Source organism: Camelus bactrianus, chromosome 14 (assembly GCF_048773025.1).
Source record: "Camelus bactrianus isolate YW-2024 breed Bactrian camel chromosome 14, ASM4877302v1, whole genome shotgun sequence".
Taxonomy (NCBI): Eukaryota; Metazoa; Chordata; class Mammalia; order Artiodactyla; family Camelidae; genus Camelus; species Camelus bactrianus.
In genome coordinates this window covers 27,286,900-27,303,858 of record NC_133552.1, presented here as the reverse complement: position 1 = coordinate 27,303,858, position 16,959 = coordinate 27,286,900, and the positions used below count along the sequence as shown (strand labels likewise).

The window sequence follows — 16,959 nt, the reverse complement described above, 5'->3', positions numbered from 1 at the left end:
CCAGGCCATGGCCAGTCTTCTTTCTGTCTATAGATTTGCCTCCTCTGACATTTCATATACATGGAGTTATACATGGTGTTTAGTGACTGAGTTCTCTCCCTGGGCACGATGTTTGCAAGTTTCATCCCTGCTGTGTCATGGTCGGTATTTCCTTCTGTTGCTGAATCATTGTTCTATATGATGATGCTCACGAGGTTCGTCCCTATCTTAGAGGCACTCTGCATCTTTTCCTCCTCTCTTCATTCAGACCCCACCCTTACCTTTGTTTTGTGACTCTGTCTTTGCACATTGCCAGCCCACAGTCTCTATCCTAAGTTCTAGAAACTGTCTTGTTATGGAGTGACTTCAGCTGGCCAGTCTGGAAGCTACCGTGTTCTGATCTTACATTAATAGACGGGTTCCTCCTCAGTGAAGACTTCCTTTCTCCATCCTGCCTCCGTTTCTTGCCTCTCCCCTCATCCTCACCATATTTTAATCAAAGCAGCACATAATTTATGGTCTGTCTTTCTCTCTCATTTGAACCTTTTGAAGGCAGAAACAATGTGTTATTATTAATACTTCCAGGCACGCGGTGTGGCACAGGTTAAGCATTTTCATAAATTTGTTGAGCAAATGAAAGAACGAGTCTCTGTTTTGATAACCTGCCTAGTATTGTGGCTTCCTAGGATCTGGGCCTGGCTTGGTCCTGGTCAGGCTTCCCAGAGATGGAATCTTGCCTTTGCCCAGGGTAGAGAAGCTTTGACCAGGACCTGCCAGGACTCTTTCTGACCACCTGCCTGGATCACTGACTGTGTGCCTTCATCTTAGATGTGCACATGATCAACTCCCCTGGATTCCTCCTTACCTTCTCCTTCCAGGGAAGGATCAAGCAGGCAGTCTGGTTTAGGCAGCTGGGCCCATTGCTGTGGAGGTTTAGAGATAAGCTTGGCTGTCTTGAACAGGAGACTGACAAGTCAGTTCTTTCTTACTCATTGTTGGTTGATGCTGATGGAGACAGCATTGGATTTGGAATCAGATGACTTGCTGAAAGGCAGAACTTTTTTAGCTTTATGACCTTGGCAGGTCACTTATTAGATTGTTCACTTGTCTGTAAAGCAGGACAAATTTTATAACTTCTCTGCCTTCCTTGTAGGGTGTTGGTGAATTTCACTTAAGCTGAAGTCTGTTGAACTGCTGCCTTCAGTTCTGTCCCTTTTTACCCCCTCTTAAAAATATTTCCCAATGTGTGGACAGAGGGGTGGTGTGACTCATCTCAGCTGAGCCTTACAGGGTGTGTGTGTTACAGATCAGTGCAAAGCTTTGAGAAGGAAGAGGATAGCTTGATACTTTGAGGGCTCTTTAAACTATTTCTGGTGAGTTAGAGCACAGGAAAGCATTTGCAATTGATGCTCTGATGTGTGCTAGCGGTACGGTTTCTAATTAAACTTTGCTACCCCTACAACATACGTTAAACGTGTGCTTTTAATTTAGAACTTCTTAACGTCAATGCCTTTTTTGGGGCAGGACTTGAGAGAAGGAATATAAGAATGGTGTCTGCTGTAGTCATATGTTTGAATAACAGTATTTTGTAAACATTATTTTGAGATACCCTGGGAAACATTAATGTTAAGAACCTTTCTCTTTATGTTGCCTTGTTAAAGACTTGCAAAAGTACTTCATGTTTCAAGGTTATTTCTTGAATTACTAGCAGAATTTAATTTCATAAGACACTGTTGGATTAAAGGAATGAAGTATTACTGTAGCCTTGAGGTCCCCAGGCAGAGTTAATATACTTTAAGCAGCATTCAATCTACAAATATCTGGGCATCCACTGTGTATAAAGTGCTGTCCAAAGTGCTAGGGTAATGTAAAGGTGAAATAAATCATTTGGTTAACAGCCTTCCATTGTTTATACTTGGGTTGAAAAGAAAGCATTCCTTGTCGAGGCAAGAAGTTTGGGATGAGGACAGTGAGGGGCAGACAAGCTTGAAAAGGTAAGCTGGATAAAATTGAGCATGGATGTCCCAGTGCTGAATTTTCCATCAAAGTATCCACTGTGTGTGTTCCTGGTGTACGAGTTATTTTTGACCTGCTTTTTTCTCCCTTGTCCCTAACAACCATTTGTCTAAAGTACAGTCCTCCTGCTGGTCTTCTTCGTTTCTCCTTTTATCTCTCTGCAGCCAGTGTTTCTATTGTCTTCCCTTGTGTGGCCTGCGCCAGTGGTTTTCAAACTTTTTCGACTAGGACCCACAGTAAAAAACAAACTTTACATTATAGCCAGCACATAGACACAGGTTGTCTTTGTTGAAACAGAAATTTTTTAAAGAACCAATATTTAATATTTCTAAGTATAAGAAACTCTGATCTTTTTCTTCCCCCTTAAAAAAATTTTTTTTGTTTGTTTTCCTTTTTTTGGTGGTGCTGAGGGGTAGGGAGGAAGTAATTAGATTTATTTATTTATTTACTTAATGGAGGTACTGGGGTTTGAACCCAGGACCTCGTGCATGCTAAGCACTGAGCTATACCTTTCTTTCTACTCCTCTTTACTCCTCCTCATTCCATTAACAAAAAGAAAGGTTATCCATTCTACTAAATTAACCTTGTGACCGATGGATAGTCCACAATTAGAGCTAGAAAAACAGACACTGTTCTGGGCAGCAATTTGAGGCAGTTCTGAGCTCTCCATTAGTGTCTGCTCTTCATCACATGTGGGTCAATGTAGGAGGGCTATGTTGGGGTGTCTGCTCTGCCCTTTGCTACCTGGGTGACTTTGTATAAGTCATTTAGCTTTTGAGCCTTGTTACCCCATTTATAGGGATTTTTAAATTAAGAGGTAAATTAAGGTATATATGCAAAAATGCTTGGTAAACCATGCATTTTCAGTATTAGTGATATGATTAGTAATATGCACTTTTTAAAAATTGAGGTATATTTACATATGATATAAGGCATTAATTTAAAAAGTACAGTCTGAATTTTGACAAATGTATACAATTGTGCATATACTACAGTCATGATGTAAAACATTTTCAGCACCTCAAAAAGTTCCCTCTGTGCCCTTTGCAGTCAATTCTCTTCCCCGATCCTGTCTCTTGGAAAAACTAATCCATTTTCTGAACTATACAGTAGTTCAGTTTCTAGAATTTCATGTAAGTGGCATCTCATTGTATTTTACCACTGTATCTGGCTTCTTTTACTTAACATAGCACTTGAGACTTATCTAGTGCTTGGATGTATTAGAAATTTGTTCTTTTTATTGCTAAACAGTATTCCATTGTTTGGTAATACTAAAGTTGGCTTATATATTCAGCCATTTGGGTTTCCAGTTTTTGGCTGTTTGGTTAAACTGCTATAAACATTTGAGCACAATATTTTTTTTTTTTTGGACGTATCTTTTCATTTTGGAGGGGAAGTCATTCAGTAAGTATGTTTATAAGATGCTGACAGATTGTTTCCTCTAGTGACTAACGATGTTGGACATCTTTTCATGTGCTTATTTGCCATTCCTATCTTGTTTGAAATGAAATGCCTGTTACTAGATGTAGGACTATTCAAGTTACCTATTTCTTCTTGAGTGAGACCTGGTAGTTTGTCTTTTGAAGAAGTCTTTCACATTATCTATGTTGTCAAATTACAAATTATTTGTGATATTTCCTTAACCTTTTAATTTAGGATCTGTATTTATTTCCCCTTTTTCCACTCCTGATAGTGATTTGTTTTCTTTTTTTCCCCTGATTAGTCTGTCTGGAGGTTTTTCAATTTTATTGATCTTTTCAAAGAAGCAGCTTTTGGTTTTACTAATTTTCTTTATTGCTGTTTTATTTTCATTTGTTTTATTTTTATTATTTCCTTCCTTTTGCTTTATTTTTTTTCTGGCTTCTTAAGGTGGAAGCTTAAATAATTGATTTGAGAGCTTTGTTTTCTAATAAGAATTTTCTGCTATAAATTTCCTCCTAGAGAGCTACTTTAGCCGCTAATATTCTGAATATTTGAAGTAGTTTCTGATTTCCTGTTGATTTCTTCTTTTACCCATTGATTATTTAGTATATATTATTTAATTTTCAAATATTTGAGTCTTTTCCTGATACCTTTTACTGATTTGTAATTTAATTCCCTTGTGTCCAGTGACCATCCTTTGTGTGATTTCAGCCTTTTTCAGTTTGACTCTTGCTTTCCCTCCCAGAATGCGCTGTCTTGGTGGACGTTCCATGTGCATCCTGCTGATGTTAGAATTGGTCCATAAATAATAAATAGGCCAAGTTGGTTGATAGTGTTTTTCACATCTTATATTCTTGATTTTCCGTCTGCTTGTTCTAACCATTTTTGAGAAGTGCTGAAGTCTCCAACTGTAGTCTTGGATTTTTTATTTTTATTTTTTTAGTCCTATCAGTTTTTGCTTCATGTTTTTGAAGTTCTGCAGTTAAGTGCATATATGTTTAGGATTGTTGTTTCAGTTTATCATCATGAAATGATCCTTTTTATCCCCAGTGATAGTCATTAGTTTTTAGTCTTTGGAAATTTAATGGATTTTTCTGCTCTGCCTGATACTGTTGTCTCCTTCCTCTTTGAAGAACAAAGATTTCACGGCTTCTGTGGCACCAAACACCGGTTTTCATATCCCTCAGACCTTTCCTTTTCTACCTCTGTTGTGTATGTTTTCCTTTTACTGATCTTAAACTATTGTTATTTCTCAGGTTGCTTCCTGAAGCCACTGCTCTTCTCCTCTGTATAGTATTTGACTCAGGTGATCACCTTTGTGTATACCTCCATCTATGTATGTCCTTTTCCTTAAAGTGAGACACATTCATGCACTGGCCTCCTGAGTACCTTCATGGGCGTCTCATTTTTGCTTGAAACTCTAAGTGCGCCAAATCAAAGGCTTCACTTCCCCTTTTAAACATATTTCTATTTCTGTATTTTCACAGAAGGTAGCTTTATCCTTGCAGTGTTTCTGGTTGTTTCTTGAATGTATTTATTCTCTTCTCTCAAGTCATTCTATTAGAGCGCTAGTCTTCTGATCTCTTGTCAGGACTCTCACAACTTTCTGTCACTTCTTAAAAAGCCAGTTTCCTGTCCAGCAGCCAGAGTGACCAATCTAAATTGCATATCTGACCCCACTCACCCTACTTGAAACTGCTTAGTTGCATCTGTTCTCCATAGGCCAAGCCTAAATAAGCTCTGTGACACGGCACCGAAGACCTCCATGGTAGGACCTGCTCCTCCAACTTGATGTACATCTCTGGTCAATGTGCAGGCATTTTCCAGGGAATAGAGAGATGGAAGATGAGTTGCTGGAGAAATTTACTTGGAGAATGTAAAAACACAGCTGTTGATTGGAAGAAGGTGTGTTAAGTGATAGTAAGGATCATGTAGTTATTAGCTATGTGCCAAGTGCTTTTGCAAATGTCAGCTTTATAAGCACACTTAGTTTGACAGCAAGCATCCTTTTTCAAAGATGGAGAAACTGAGGCAAGAGAATTAAGTAACTTGTTTGAAGTCACATGAGGCAGCCAGGAAAACTGGCAGACTGGCCCCAGCGAACAAGATCTTTACCAAGAGAGTTAAATACTGCCACTCAAGTACTATCGCTTTCTCCACTGAGAGTGCCAGCATAAAATCTAGAAGTATCTCTTTATTTTCTGCTTTTCTCTTGAGCCATTCTGTATGAGATTTCTGACCTTGAAACTGACAAGGAAACATTGTATCACAGCCATTGATCTTAATCCTGAGAATATTACAATTGTAAAGGCATACTGTGATAAGAAATGAACTGTTTTGAATATTTCTAGTAAATGAAACTGAAAAAAGCTCTATGCCAAAGGAAGAGTGATGTATGTGGCAGCAGGTAAAGGATATAAGTTTTCTTAACTGCAGAGGACAGGGAAAAACTTCTGTATGGAAACCACAGGTCTAGAAACAATGACAGCCTTCTCTCAGATATATGTACAGGCTTTCCTCCACGGGATGGGGTCGTAGAGACACCAAGGGTTTCTTGGTCTGGTGTGTGTTCTGATGAGTGCTTTGAGAAGCTTCTCCTGTTCTCCGTGGGCCTTCTGACTCACTCAGTGTATCTAACTGCTTCCAGACAACTCCAGCACATTACTGGGTGTTTTCCATGAGACTGGTTCACTCGAAGATGAGTTCCCAGATGAATGTTCCTGAAAAGGGCTGGGTTTTGTCTACCTGAAGACTGTTCTGTGCCTACTTAGATGTGGTGTGTTTTGTGCAACAAATCCTAAATTAGACATCATACCTCTGAAAGAAAATAACATGATTTTGAATGATCTGAATTTGTGCCTACCTTGCAAGTTTGATCATGGAACATAAATCATTAAAAAAAAAAAACAACTCAATGGAAAAGAATTATTTAAAACAATTTTATCATATTGGCTTAGTAAACTTTCTGTAATATAATTTAACTTCATTTTGCATTTTTATTAACTGACATTTTCCTTTTTGAGTTAAAAATGATTGATAAAGCAAGAAATATAGTAATGTTTTCCACAGTTTTTATGTAAAACTATTCAAAATATACCCTTCTGTTTAAAGTAGATAGACTAGCATGGACTGGGACAACTGAATATATGTGAAAATAAGTTCTATAAAACTTAAACTATTCATTAGGTCTGGTGGGCCTTTCTGAGCCCGTTTATATGAGTTAATTAGAGCTTCCTGTACTTAGATTTTCCGTAGTAACACTTAAGTACTATCTTGGAATTTTTAAATATTTATGGGTTAGTTTAGAGGGCTCCTCCTCAAATCAGTAGAAACTTGGAAATAAGATCAAGAGCTCTCAGAGTTGAATATGCTAAGATGTATAGAGTATGCAGATTGTTTATTCATCCTTTTAACCATTCATTCATTAGGCATTTATTGAAGGCTGAGTACTCTTACTGGAATACAAAGATGAGTAAGACTGTCTGCCCTCTGAGAACAGTGAGGAGACAGATGCATATGCAGTTGGCATGCGGTTGTAATGCAGTAATATGGGCTGGAACAGTATAGTGAGGTCACCTTTGATCTTGGAGAAGACGTTGCAGAGAAGGTGATGCATCAGCTGAGTTTTAAGGGACAAGTTGGAATATAGACTGGCAGGAGTTGTAGTAATTTTTTCTTACTCTGTAATAATTTTACTTCCTAGATATCTGGAATGGATTCCTAGTAGAAGTGTCAGATTCATGAGTGGAAAGCAATTGTTGGTGTCTAGATAATTTTTGTGGATGTATACTCTTGGTCTATGTTTTTAAAAATAGTGTAATATTTACAGAGCTAATTTATATTTCCTTCCTGGTATATAATATATCTGAATATATGCAATTAGAAATATAGTTTGAGGAGATGGGGTATATATAACTTTGAAATATTTTGAATATTAAATTCTTAGAAGTGCTTTTGTGCTCCTTTCCTTTGAGTGGGTATTTTTTCCTTACTATCTTTGGCATTGAATTACAGAAATTCATACTTGTTTTTAGTGTAGGGGTTGAATTACCAGTGTTGGGAAGAGTCTGAGTTTTCTTTTTTAATATATAAAAGGCATAATGCCTGGCATTCTCCCTGATATGCTGTATTAATTATTCCTTATTTAAAATATTGTTGAGGAGGATTTAGAATTGTGAGATGCAAAGCTTGTGTCCTGGGCTTGGAAGATAGGAAGCTATTTATGAATTTACTCATCTAACAAATATTAACAGAACACCCACTACATGCTTTGGACCATGCTAAATTCCGGAAAAGCTGAGGAATAAAATAACAATTCTTGTTCTCAAGGACTTAAACCCTTGTTGAGTAAACATATATGTGATGAAAGACAGTTTCAGAGTAGTACATACTCATTATATACATATTATGTAATGGAAAGCACTAGGTCTGTGGGCATCTAATCCATTCTGGTTCCTACATGAGATGTAGTTCAGCCTGAAAGCTGAAGATTGAGTTGAAATTAGTCAGATAAAGTGGGTGGGATGGGAGTTGTGGGTGTGGATCAGTTCTAGGCACAAGGAATAGCTTGTGCAGATGTAGAAGACTTCAGGTTATTCATGACATCTAGGTCATACAATGTCAGGGTGGTGGAGTGGTGAAGAGGTTATCTGTAGAGGAAGCAAGGTTTAGATCAAAGTGGACCTTTGAGCCATAGTAAGATATTTGAATGTCATCCTCTGAGTAGTGGGGATACAAAGGCTGAAAGGTTTTAAGCACAGGAATGAGGGACATGATTTGATCTGCATTTCAGTAAGGTCAGCTTGATGTCAGTGCAGAGAATAGCTCAGGGAGTGGTAGGGGTAGGGGGCAGTGAAGACAGAGAGGCAAGTTAGGAGGCTGTAGCACTTGTCCAGGTGGCCTGAACGACGGTAAGTGGCAGCAGGGGCAGAGAAGATGAATTAAGAAGATACAATCCACATGGTTTGATTTATGTCTCCTAGTTAAGTTTCATTGAAGTCATTACAATTCAGATCTCTTCTCTGCTGGCTGGAGTCAACTTCAGATGTCATAATCGATCCACATCCTCAGTAAGCATCTATATGCTCTCTCGCTATGCAGATCCATTTATTTTTCTAATCTGACGATTTCTCCCAGCTGCTCCAGACTTAACAAACCCTCCTACTTTCCCCTTTGGAATTCATGGCCTGTCATCTTTGAATGTTTGCTTTCCTTCTTGCTCTACTGGGAACCTAGATGTTATTTGAAGACTCTATTTTCCTGGCAGTGTCTTCCTTCAAAAGCTTCCAGCTCTTCTTGAACATTTCTGTTGCATTTCTCCTTGTTGGTCTCAACTGTGTGTCCTCTAGTCCCTCCCACTGATTCGCTGAAAGCATAAGAACTTGAGTTACTTTCTTTTCCACCACTATTTCAGTTATTAATTCCGTATCTACCTACCAGGGACTCTTAACCTGGGGTCCATGGACCACCAAGGGGTCTGTGGTAGAATTCATAGTATCATTGTATTTAATGGGAAAAGGATAATCTTTTTTATTAACCTTTAAGTGAAATTTAGCATTTAAAAAAAGTATAAATACAGACAAAATGAACAAACAAATGAACAACCAAACACATGCCCAGTAGGATCTGACCTGTGACTTTATCACAGATAATGAAAGGCTGAGATCTCCGCCTTTCCTGATGTGAGCATCTCCACTGGCTGCCCTGCACATGGCCCTTGGCTGTGAATACAGATTGCACGTGGTAACTTATTTTCAAACAATTTAAAGGAATTTTAAGAGCAGAATTATTAAGTGTGTTTCTCACTTAATGACATTAAAATTGTATATAAAATCTAAATGTGAACAGATTACTGTTAAGTAGGTAATTATTTTTTACGGGGAAGGCAGGTACATTTTCTTCTTTTCAAAGAAGCCTTTGGCTAAAGAACTTTTTATAAAATTCACTAATACAGGTTAAGAGTGGGAGAAGCCCTTTTGTAACATTTAGGAACATGGAGGGTAGAAGCAGTAGTTGGTGGGTTGGTGGGAATTGTGACTTGGTGATAAGGTTGTGCCTGTGACTATGGTGGTTAGCTTCTCACATCTGAGTCAATGAACGGCCAGTTTTCCTCCCCACAGTGATGTCTCTTTGTAACAGTGATGTCACTGCATTTTAGCAAAGACTATGGAACAAGGCAGGCATGCTGTTTAGCTGTTAACATGCAGCATCTCCTGTAATTCTCCTATCTCACCAGGTTCCCTGTTTTCTCTTTCTAAAGCCTCTCTAGAGGTTCCGTCTCCACCCCAGAATTAATCATTGGTTTCTATCTGTTACTAATTTACTTAGGATTTCCTTGAGGGCTTTTATAATATTTTACCTTTATTTGTAATTCATTTTCATATTTTCCCCTCTAGTGGTAATCATCTGTGGGATGGCAGTGTATTTTGTGTATTTTATCATCTAATAATTGACTGCTGGCTTTCTGCCAGCTATCGTTCTACAGGCTGAACGCACAACAGTGACTATAATAGTTACCTGTTGCTATGTAACAAATTAAACCAAAACAGCAAACATTTATTATAAACCTCATACTGTTTCTGTGGGTCAGGAGTTTGGAGGTTGCTTAGCTGTGGTTCTGGCTTTGTGTCTCTTGAGGTGGCAGTGAAGACGTTGACTAGAGCTGTCATCATCTGAAGGCTCGACTGGGGCTTCTGGGATGGCTTATGTACATGCCTGTTGACAGGATGCCTCCCAGCTTCTCTAGCTTCTTTAGTCTCCTGCTAGGTCCTCCTGAGTGTCCTCGTGGTCTGGCAGCTGGCATATCCCAGACTGGGTGATCCAAGAGGGAACAAGACAAAAGCTGTAGTATCTCTTGTGACCTCATCTTGGAGTGAGTGGGCCCATGTACTGCTTTACAGTGTCAGCATTTTTACCTGAAGCTGAAAAGTGAGAAGTAGTTCTATTTTCTATTAACCATTCATTGTGATGGGTATTACCATGGAAGTTTTAAGCAGTTTGGTTAGGGTAACACAGAAAGCATGCGGCTGGGCAGGAACCAGAAGTCAGACCCTGGAGCCATGTTTTTAATCAGCAAATTGCTTGTTTAGTAATAAAACAAATTAAGAGGCCAAGCTATTTTAGCTGTTAGGTTTTTTCCTCCTCTTAAATATAAGATAGCATGAAAATGGATAAACTTAAGTGATACATTTTTCTGGATTTCAGATATGCATTCAAATAGAAATGATTCAGTAATTACAATGAACTTCTATTTGCTTAATAATTCTGGATTGCGTGAAAATATCTACTTCCTTCTGGGTTCTAAGGAAGTGTGCTTATGATCATACATAGTTTCTCCAAATGTTCGAATTCTAAGATGACTAATAATTATATATCTTCCTTTCATTTTGAATTAAAAAATATCACTGCTTTGTTAATATTTGAAATGTTGTAACAGTGAAAACTGAGTTTTCACTCTTACAGTGTTATATAATATCTAAACATCCAGATAGAATTTTTTAGAGCTTGTTTTTGGTTTAATTAATTTTTAAAAATATGTCATTACTGATTATCAGTGTGAGATAATACTCAGTAGGGTGCTCATTTAACTTCCCTTGAAGATAAGTGATATTAATTTATAACGGTCGGTATACTCCAGACACAGCTGAAGCCATATTAATTAAGTGTGGTGTACCACCTCCAAATAACATTATAATAGAATTCCGTCGTCTTCTGTGTGTTTAACCAGTTCTTCAACAAAGGCAAATTGAGTACTTCATCTGCTTGGGTTGTGTCTTTAACTCAACTTTAAGAGAATTTCAAGTAAAATTAAGAGTAGCCATGCAAGTGCACATATTGTAAAACATATATACTCTCAGCCAAATTGCCAAATATAAACAACAGTCAACTTACAGTTAGTATGATGGGGCCTTCCATTGTGTTTTTATGTACAATAGTATTTTAAAAGTTTGCTTTTATGTTCTCTTGTGCCTTGCTAAAGTTAAGCAAATTGCATATGTAATTCCATGAAAGAAAAATTAGGTGTGATTTTTTTTTTCCATTTATGAGCGGAGTCTTAGTATCATCCCTTAAAAAAAAAAAGAAGCTTCTTTAGAACATTTAAACTGATTTGATAGTACAGTTCAGTCTCTACCTAGCTTTGTAATAGTGCCCAGATTATTTGGAATCTGTTTGTAGTGCTCCATAGAGCATCACATACCTGGAAATGCTTTTACTTTAAGCCTGAGGTATTCAGCAAACTCAGTTTCATGTTCTAGTATAGGAAGAAGGATTGCATTTATTTTTCTGTTACGTTTCCTTCCTTATATTGTCTTTCATTCCTTTCTAACCAGGGAAAGTAAATAAAAGCATTGTATAGAAATTATGAAAACACTGATCTTTTGCATCTCATTTTACTATTTGTACCTTTGTAGATTTAGAAGTTAGAAGAGGGATGTGCTGATTTTTCCTATCTTGCCTTTAGCTAGCTAGACTAAAGGTCCAGTGCACATTCGTTTTAACACTTGGATAAATTCCAGCCCTCTCCCAGAGATTAGGCGCTAAGCATATGGGGGAAGCATGCTAATTTTGTATTATTATTATATAAATTCTGGTATTGTTTATTGATACAAATGCAGTTCTACGTCTAAAGACATAATGGGTTGAGTTGCTTTTTTTTCTTTATGCCATTTTTGGGCTATATACTATACCACTTTTATGTGTAAAAGTGTTTGGGAGCTTGTTCTTTGTTATTTAAACATGTAATTTCTTCATAGTCAGGATTAAACAAATGCATTCAACCTGATGCCTCATTTCAAGCTCTTAGCACAGTATGTAGATATAGAAGGGGCTCAATAAATATTAGTCAGTTATTTTTATGACTTTTAGAGATTTTAGAGATTTAAAAAAAAAGTTTTGGGTTTTGGTGAAAACTTAAATTTTAACTTCTACCACTGATGGAGGTTGTATATTCCCAAATTAGCTTGTGAATTGCTTAAGCTTACTATTTGCCATTCATTGACATGTTTACATTTGTAATATTGATGTTGCATTAATGATGTTTTGCTTAATTTCACTTCATTATAAGTTTAGCATATTAATTTAGGTTTTTTTTTTTTTTTTTTTTTTTTTTTTTTTTTTTTTTGTGTGTGTGTGTGTGTGGTGAATGAAAAGGAGTCAGCATAGTTTCTACACTCAGGAATTGATATTACCTGTATAGAGGTGATGGCAATGAAGTAGCCATTAAGAAGACAGACAGAGGAACCAGCCCCACTTGTTAAAATAACTGTTAAGTGTTTCCTAATTTTTAAAAATGAGTATCAAGAATTGGAGTACTGATGTACACAGGTGCATAACTTCTGGAAATATATTTATGAGATAATTTTATGTTTCTGGGTTATTTCAAAGTTGGGAATGTGTATGTTGGTGGGTTAGGTATCCCTCTTTGCTGCTATGATACACTGTATACTTCTTGCAACATTTTGTACATAGCTATATTATTACTTGTTTACGTCCTTTTCCCCCTCCACTTACTTGTTAGTTATTTAAGTTGTTTCCCTTCTAAAGAGCTCATATATCTTTGTATATCCAGCTTCTGATAGAGTAACCTCTCCATTGCTCTTTTTTTTTTTTTTTTTTTTGTACATTTGGAATTCCATGTCTATCAATTCTCCTGCCTGAAAAACTTCTTTTGACACTTTTTGTAATACAGGTCTGCTGGGGACATTCTCTCAGCTTTTGCCTGTCTGAAAATGTCTTTATTTTGCTTCTATTTATGAAAAATATTTTCACTGGACATAGAATTCTAGTATGTTTTTCTTTTTCCCCTCCAGTACCTCAGAGATGCCATTCTGTTGTTTTTTACTGCCATTGTTTCTGAAGAGAAATCATCATTTGTATCATTTTTGTTCTGTATATAATGTCTTCTTTTCTCTGGCTGTACTTTTATGGTTTGCCCTTTATTTTAAATTTTCAGCAGTTTGACTATGGGGTTCCTAAGTGTGAGTTTTTATTTTATTTTTTGTATTCTTTCTGGAGTTTGCTAAGCTTCTTGGATCTGTGAATTGATGTATTTTTTTTTAATCAGTTACCTCAGTCATTATCTCCTGACCAATGTCTTTTGTACTACTCTCTCTCTCCTGCTTCTGGGCCCCAATTATACTTGTGTTACAACATTTCATATTGTTTCATAGATCTTGGTTGCTCTGTTTTTTTTTTTTTTTTCCCTGTTCCCATTTTTAAAAATTTTGCTTCAGTTTGGATACTTTCTATTGATCTGTGTTTAGGTACACCAGTTCTTTCCTCAGCACTGTCCAGATTCTGTTAAGCCCATCTAATGAATTCTTCATTTTTGACACATTTTTCATTCTAACAGATTTGTTTTTAAATAGTATCCATGATTTGCTGCTGAAATTCCCCATCTCTCATGCATGGTGGCCACTCTTTTCATTATATCTTTTAGCATATTTTTATAAATCTTATTTTAAATAGTCTGTCTAGTAATTCCACCATCTAGGCCATCTCTCGGTCACTTTTGACTGTGGGTCACATTTCTTGATCCTTTGGGCGTCTGTATGGTGGACATTTTATTTAAGTACAGTAGAAATTATATAATTGCTTCTGAGAAAGGGCATGCTCTTCTCTCAGGGTGCTGGAATGGGGGCTGAGTCAATGTGATCTCCGGTCGAGCTGGATTTGGGCTTCCTGCTGGTTTAGTTTTGTTCAGCTCGTCTGTGGCCTCACGTATTTGGAGGGCTTGGGATCTGAGTGCTCATGAGATTCTGATAGTCTGCTTTTTGACATTACAGCTGAACTCTAGCTTTGAAAACCATGGAATATCTCATCCTGCTTCAAAGTCCGGATGCCCATTTTCAGAGTTACTGTAGCATTCTCTTTTTGTTTTCAGCTCCACTGCTGGCTCTCTGTTTCTTTAGGAAATCTCTCTCTGACCTGGTATCCTGCCCCAAGCCTTCAGTTGGCAGATGTCATGTGCTCTCTGAAGGCCTGGAATGCATCTCTGGGATTTCTCCCAGGTCTCCTCTGTCTGGTCCAGAGCCTTCAGAGGGCAGTTGTTTTGCAAGGGGAGAGACCTCCCATGCCTCAGGGAGCATCTCGCTCAGCTTTCCTGCCCTGCCGCCAGCCGTTGGCATCCTACCCCATGCAGCTGGTGAGGACTGGAGGGAAAGAGCCGGTAGAGGGGTGCAGACTTGCTCCATGGCTGGGGCTCCAGGGCTGAGGGCCTTGGACTTCTAACCTCTCATGTCAGCCCCCATGCGGCTGTCAGTCGTTCATTTAAAAACTTGGCTGGTTTTTCTTTATCTTTGTTTGATTTAATTCTTTGTCTCCAGCTGTTTGTCAGGGGGAAGGAACAGTCTATCACTGCCCAGCATTTAGTTCGTACAGGTTTCATTGTATCCTCAGCTTCCTAATGGGTCAAGAACGATAGCAAGTACAATTTTGTAGGTTATCTGGCTTCTGGTTGTTAGGAGAACAGTGGTGTTTTGCGACTACTATGTAATCCTGCCTGAAGCTGTCCTATTCTTAGTACTTTAATGTTAAGTTCATGTTGGATGGATGATATGTGAATACAGTACATGGTATTTTTCCTAGGGATTATCTTCATAGTGAATTTAAAGACCTACTTTGAAGGAGAAGCATTATTATCTTTGCATCTCACTATTTGAAAAAAGAAATTCCAATTTCTTTAGTGAAGTGAGTAATCAATACTGTGACTTAATTGTCTTTTTAAATTGAGAATTTTAAGTGTCATATTTCTTGAATGGGCTCTAATTGCGCTGTCCAAAAGAAACTTCTGTCGTGATAGAAAAGTTCTGTATGTGCTTTGGTCAGTATGGGAGCTACCAGCCTCAGGTGGCTCCTGAGCATCTGGTATGTGGCTAGGGCGACTGAGGAACTGAATTTTAAAATTTAATTTGCATTTAAATAACCACACGTAGCTCGTGGCTGCACAATGAGTAGTAACAGGTCTCTGCACCACATATAGGTTTGGCGAAAACCACAGCTTAATGTGCACAGTTATGCTGAACTGTTCACAGAATTATTGTGCTTCTAAAGTACACTTCTCTTTTTGACACCCACTTTAACACCTTTTGCTGGCTGCCACTTGAAACATTGTATATGTCTGGGTTCTCTGTGAGGAATAGAGCTTGAGAAATTCAAGCAATTTTCCATGAATGAACAATTAGCTTTGTAAACTAATCCCTATACATTTTTTAAGTATCTGAGGACTCTTTGATGATAATAGTTACAGAAGAAATCTCATTACAACAAAACTCCAGTTTTATTTCCTGAGGCTTTAGCCCCCTCTGTAGTTGTTCATGAAGTTCAAATACAGACCAGCCTAAGTAAAGAAATGTCTGTGGTGTCTATCAGGCCAACGAACTGTGAATATGTAAGTAAAATTCAATTCTTAAAATACCTAAATCAGATGTGTCCCCCTGCCCTCCTTGAGCTTCGTATGTACTATGAAAGGGACACTGGACAAGAGGACTGGGGAGCAGGACACTGAGTACCAGTTTGATAGCCAGTCACTAAATTAGATAAGTTACCTTTGTAAAACTGCTTAATTTGCTAATCTGTAAAGCAAAGGTCACTCATTATTAGAATCTTAATTCTAATAATCTTAAGATTAGAAGGAATCTTTTGAGGTTGTCTGTCTCTTCTGTTTTTAGACTGGATGTTTACTGAAAACTCCTCACTTATTTTTCTATTTATTATTTCTTTTAATTTTAAAGACTAAATGCTGAATTAAATGCTTCCTGATGATATCACAGTGATGATGTGATTGACTGTACTTTTTCACTTTGGGAATTAGATAAATGTTAAAGAAGGGAATACTGACATAAGCACTATTTTGTCTTTCTTTGTAGTTGGACAAATTTGCCAGCATAAAAATTGCAGGGAGCAGGAAAGAAAGACCTCCACTTTCTCACCTGAAGACTGCATTTGCAAGCAATGATTGCTCTTCAGAAATGAGTGAAAACGTTCCAAAGCCACTATCAGAGAATGAACTCTTAGAGCTTTTTGAAAAGATGATGGTAAGAATTTTGACTTCTTATAAAATATTTGATGTAAAAGCCTTAACTCTGGCTCATGTTAATGGAACTAAACGTATCTGGAACTCAGATTCCATAGGGTGATTTCTGGTGTCATTAAGATAGTACTTTAGGCATAGGGAGCTTTAGGGTTACAAAAATAAGAATCTGAAGAGAAGTGTCACACCAGTTGTTTGATACAGAAATAAATAAAAACATAAATTCTCTAAAGTATCAAATGATGCATTTCTGTCTCGAATGGATTATCTAAGTGGTCTATGTTGGTTTCATTTTTAGAATCATGGTCACAGTGCCCTAGTGTGCATTGTTAAGTGTGCTGATTTTTGGACCTTGTTCGATTCCTTTCTTAGTTCTAAGGATAACCAGGTTCGCATAGTCCTGCAACAGTTAAATCTGCAGGCATTTGAACTCATTCACTTTGGGGTGCCTTTTTAACTCTGATCACTACAAGTTATAATGTCAGTCTAGAAGAAAGAGAATGCAACCTTTC

At 37.5% G+C, this 16,959-nt stretch overlaps 1 protein-coding gene across 1 annotated transcript in view; it reads left to right on the top strand.

Annotated features, from left to right (window-relative positions):
- DIAPH3 (diaphanous related formin 3) overlaps positions 1 to 16,959 on the top strand; it is a 470,879-nt gene that overhangs the window by 29,478 nt on the left and 424,442 nt on the right. The window contains exon 3 of the mRNA XM_074378260.1: positions 16,284 to 16,451. Coding sequence (XP_074234361.1) covers positions 16,284 to 16,451 — 168 coding nt within the window. The remainder of the gene's footprint in view (positions 1 to 16,283; positions 16,452 to 16,959) is intronic.